This window comes from Cryptomeria japonica, unplaced genomic scaffold (genome assembly GCF_030272615.1).
Source record: "Cryptomeria japonica unplaced genomic scaffold, Sugi_1.0 HiC_scaffold_46, whole genome shotgun sequence".
NCBI lineage: Eukaryota > Viridiplantae > Streptophyta > Pinopsida > Cupressales > Cupressaceae > Cryptomeria > Cryptomeria japonica.
Genome location: NW_026728868.1, coordinates 116,327 through 121,758, shown reverse-complemented (window position 1 = coordinate 121,758; position 5,432 = coordinate 116,327). Strand labels below are relative to the sequence as shown.

At 35.1% G+C, this 5,432-nt stretch overlaps 1 protein-coding gene across 1 annotated transcript; it reads left to right on the top strand.

The window, feature by feature from the left end:
* Window positions 1-684: 684 nt before the first annotated feature.
* Window positions 685-1,535, top strand: LOC131862542 (putative germin-like protein 2-3). Its single transcript, XM_059215018.1, has 3 exons — window positions 685-895; window positions 1,003-1,262; window positions 1,356-1,535. Exons 1-3 carry the CDS (start codon window positions 685-687, stop codon window positions 1,533-1,535), a joined length of 651 nt encoding a protein of 216 aa, XP_059071001.1.
* Window positions 1,536-5,432: the final 3,897 nt, after the last annotated feature.

Here is a 5,432-nt window from a genome sequence, read left to right as displayed (position 1 = left end):
GAGAGGTTTTAGGCTCTCCCATATTGATGAGAGAAACTCATGTGTAGGGTGAAGGATATGTGGAACCTCTAAGGGAATGGTTTTTTCTCATTGAGAAGCAGATTTCTTGGGTATGAGTGTCCTTGATTCTTTTGGAAAATCTGTGGAAAAATTGTTTGGTATATTTTAGAAGGGTTGTGAAGTATATGGTGTTGGATTCCCTTAATGGAGTTTACATGTGCATGGAGTATTTGTATTGGGCAATAAATTTTGTCATGGGCCTCTTAGCTTGGGGCTTGGTTGTGAGAAATACCAAATGTTGGAAGGTGAGCTCTCCCTTAGCTAGTTTAAAAACTATGTTTTGTAACCTTTCTTGTTGAATCAAATTGGGTGCTACCTTGATAGTGGAATAAAAATATTCATTCTCACATTTGGGTTAGAATTTTTATTGGACTTTTGAAATGGGTTGGAGTAAGTTGTTAATTTTTTTTATCAAATGGGTCCCTTGTAATGTTGTGTATATCAAGTTGATAAACGATGATGTTGTTGTGTTTAGAAGTGATTTGATTTTAGTTTTCTAAAAATATACATATTGTTTAAGGGTTGAGTTTGTTTCAGAAATAACTTATTGCTTGTGGTAATTTGCATTTCATAGACAAGAATTAGTCCTCGCAGAGTATTTAATTTTCCCGCTATATAATAGACATGTTATGGGCTTGTAATACACAATTCGACTACACATTCATATCCCGAGCTTTTCTGTCTGATTCTTCTGTGTCTCTATTTATAATGGGTAACCGCATGATTTACTTCACGTTGGGACTTTTCCTATTGATATGTTGTTACAGTGATAATGTCATGGCAGCGGATTCCGATCCCTTGCAAGATTTCTGCGTCGCAGACAAGGAAAGCATGGGTGAGTACATAACTTTTATATGACTTTCTTATTAGGCGAGTTGCTAACAAATTGATTTAGATAGAGTGGTGTGATATGATTTGTTGCGAACAAATTGATTAAAACAGTTAAGGTGAACGGGTTCGTTTGCAAAGATCCCAAGGATGTTTCGGCAGAGGACTTCTTCTTCGGGGGACTTGGGCAGGCAGGGAACACCGACAATGCAGTGGGCTCAAATGTAACGATGGCCAATGTTATGCAGATACCAGGCCTCAACACCTTCGGAATATCGTTGGTCCGTATCGATTACGCAGTGGGTGGAATAAATCCTCCTCACACGCACCCAAGAGCCACTGAAGTTCTTGTTTTACTGGAAGGCCAGCTTCTTGTGGGTTTCATTGACACCACCAACAAGTTTTTCAGCAAAACGTTGGAGAAGGGAGATGTGTTTGTGTTTCCAAAGGCACTTGTGCATTTCCAGCAGAATGTGGGGCATGAAAATGCGGTGGCCATAGCTGCATTGAGCAGCAAGCTTCCGGTAGCTCAGACAATCGCCAACTCTCTGTTTGCAGCGGATCCTCCACTCCCAGATTCCGTATTGGCCAAGGCCTTCCGCATCACCCAAGAGCTTGTCGATTTCATTCAGAAGAAATTTGCATAAGAATTTGCATTACCCAAGAGCTTGTCGATTACATTCAGGCCAAATTCCTCTAAGATTCTCAACCTGTATTCGCTGTGGTCTATGAAATAAAACGTGGGAAGACCATCTTTGTCATTTTTTTCTTTTCCTGAATAAAATAAATCTATTTAATCTCGTTATTTCTCTGCTGATGTATTATATATAGCATCGATTTTCAACATATATAACTCAAGAGTAAATTTCAAATTTTAATAATTTTGCTAATATTTCTAATTAATAATTTATTGATAACATGTTAAAGAATAAATCAAATGAAATAGATGGGATTCAAGGTATGCATCACAATTCATCTTTTCATCCATGCTCACCTTTCAAAGCTACGTCTCCCATTCATCACCATCGTACATTATTTATACATTTTACAAGTATCCTTAGGTAAACATTTGGAATGGTAAAGGCATTGCATTACTACACTATGATTCTTTAATGATAAGATTTTGTATTATGTGTATTACAATAATCTTATTGAATAAAATTCAAAAATTAAACTGAAAGAATTTTCGCTTGAATGGCTCTCATCATTATCTCATGGTCCCCATACACTCATTTGAAATTAGATATCACATTTTACGTCATTTTAGTAATAATATTTTCGTAAGAGTAACTATCTTTGATTTTTTAGAATGCAGAAGAGAATCTAATACTAAAATTCATTATTATTCAATGCGCTTTCAATCTTTGTATACTAAAATATACACAGGTCCAACTAATCGACAATGAATTTTATATATTATTCAAAAAAATCTTAGATAACGTGATTTAATAAATGTTTACTATAATAGTTATACACAATTTAAAAGCTTATGTTTAATGTGAAATATTTAATTAATAATATTAAAAAAAATTATGCTAATGTCTCTTGAAAACCTCATAATAATCTTTTCATCCTAATTTTTTATCAAAGAAGTCTTTAAAAAATGTCGAAAAATGCTCCTAGAAATGAGAAACATATAATATAGTGTATATTCAACGGACATAATATAATTTCCATCACACCTAATGTCAAAACCTGGATTTTCTAGTATAAACAGTAGCAGAATGATTGGGCCACATATAATATCCCTACCACATGCTTAGTCTTATCAATTTTGCCCCTTTAACATGGTTCAACCATGGCCTTTTTCTTGTATAGAATTGTATATGTATTGGAATTAATTGACTAGAGGTACTTTAGTATTCTTGTCCCTTAACTATGACTATGTTATGATTAATCCTATTAGATGATTTTCATTTTAAATTTGTAAATAATAGTTAATTATTCTCTTTTAAATCTTTTAATTTTACCAAATACCAAGATTTTGCTCATAATACAATTTATAATTCCATTTAGATTTTATAAGTATCTATTTTGATATTAATTAATATTTTTCTCATAGAGAAATACTACCAAAGAGGTAGCTCCCAATTACAGTTCCTACATTACATCAGACCCTCTACACATTCATACAGTCTTTCAATTTGCAAAGGAGAAAAAAATCCCCATATTTTCCAATGAACTAGCCACAGGCCAACAATGAAACCCTTTACTTCACTTTCCTATACAATTGGAGAGATCGAAATATTCTTTGCTTCCTATTAAGAGCTTCAACATGAAATATGCCTCCAATAAATCCATGTGTAGGCTCTATGGGTATAGCATCAGGCATGGCTAGTACCACTATCTTGTTTGGATCTGTAATCAATCTATTCCCATATGAGGAGCCCTAAGTTATGGTCCTCATGGCCTAGATGTAATTGGTAAAGAAGCGCTTGTATACAAATCCATCATCAAGGTGCCCAAAATTCCAAAATGCTTCTCCAATTATCTTTGTGAACACACACACAGTCATGGCCTTGCCTTTTTTTTCTAAAAGGTTTGGAAATATTTTCAACCATGGTCTCCTGTTTGCATTGGCATTATATTAAAAACATACATGACATATAATTTATGTTCCTTGGATAGCCCAAGTCCTTTGAGTATATCATCTCTAACACCCAAACCCTTCTCAAGGTTGGGAAAGCTTTACGCTTCGATCATCCTCTGAGTGGATGTTAGGATCCAATGCCCCTAAACTTGTCAAATTTTGATCAACTTCTATAGCTTGTCAATATAGTCTATTTGAGTCATCTACCATCACATCTTTTATCTTTGTGTGGATATACGATCAAACCTCTAGTACTTAGTTGATTCGATAAAGAACGTACAGTGCTATCAAATTGAGAATAGGACCCGGTCTTTTTATCCTAACCCCTTATGGTAATCAAAACATGGAATGGTAATCTTTTTTTTTTTTTTTCTTTTGTTATTATTTCCTCTAGCCCAGCCCACCTAGTAGTGTGTGAGTCTACCACCTTGTCTAGGGATTGAAAAACCAATTGGTTAGAAACAAGATCTGAAGCATTGTTAGCCTCTTTAAAAACATGCATAATAGAAAAAACTCCTAAGTTACCAAAATGCACTCAAATTTTGGAAGCCCAACTCTTGAATTTCAAATTGGTCGTGTCTTTCTTTGTAATTTCTTCAATACATAGCAATGAGTCAACCTCTACATTGATGTTTCAAAAAAAATTCTTTACATAACCATATGCCTAATGCAAGTGCCTCCATCTCAACCATATTGTTGGTTGTAGTACCAAGCTTGCTTGAGAGAGCCCACACACATTGCCCTTGACATTTTTTTATGATATAGCTTGTAACCGTTGACCATAGGTTACCATTTACTATACTATAAAAGTTTAACTTCAATCTTCCCTCCTCAGGGGTTGTCTAATTTGCCTCTCTCCTAATCTACCTTTCGTCTCTGAGCTTACCTTTGGGTTTTCTTAATTTCTGCCATCCCTTCTGCAGCTCCTCATTTCATCTAGAAAATTGCGTGTAAGTCTTTAAGCAACATTTAGTAATCACTACTTTGTAGATCTAAGTGTTTATCTTCCTTATTACTTCCTCTACTTGGATGTGGATCTTATTAAAGATCCTATTATTCTTTTGCTTCCACTCTAGTATTTAAGAAACAACAATCCACGAATCTGACCATAGTGATTTTTGTTGTTATTTTGGCCAACTTGTCATGAACTCAAAAATATCATCTTGATGAGGACCCACCCAACCCAAAAAGAGTTGAAGCTAGTCCCAACACTTTGTAGTAAATGGGAAACTAAGGGCTTCCATTCATCTTAACACAACATACATCAACTTTTTTCATTAATACCAATTGTCATTAATCTTGGGTCATCAAAATACACATGTCGAGCATCATCCAAATAAAATATTTGTCTTTAGGAAATATTACCGAGTGCTAACACAACACCACAAGTCATGTAGGATTAGATTGAACTACATTTTGGATAAAATTTCTAGTCCTGGATAAGTATTCACCTTTTTTGGATATGCACTAGGTAATTTCATCCCTTTGTTGTGTAATGCAGATCTGTCTTTGACTAAAGGCATTTTCCAAAACATGTTTTATTCCCTTTAGGATTGATAAAGTAGATAGATCTCAGGTGGTTAAGATGTAATCAGGACAAGTCTCTCTAGGATGAAGCCTCTCCCAGCATTACTAGTGGGCGCCCAATCCTGATTGATTCTCATCCATCTCTTTCACCCCTCCCCCCATCTCAGCATACCTCTCATAACTCCCCTAAGATTACCTATCCTAACCTCCATCCTAATTAACTCCCACTCCCCTTTAACACCATTCTTATCCTCTATTTACCCTACCTTCCAAAACCCTCACTTCCTACTTATCTTAAACTTACCTATCCACTACCTATATCTCCTCACCACCTCCCAACTTGCATTTCCTATACCCTAGATCATACTTTATATTCTAAAACCTCCCTTTATTTCCTTATTTACTACCATTTCCTACACCCTCACTA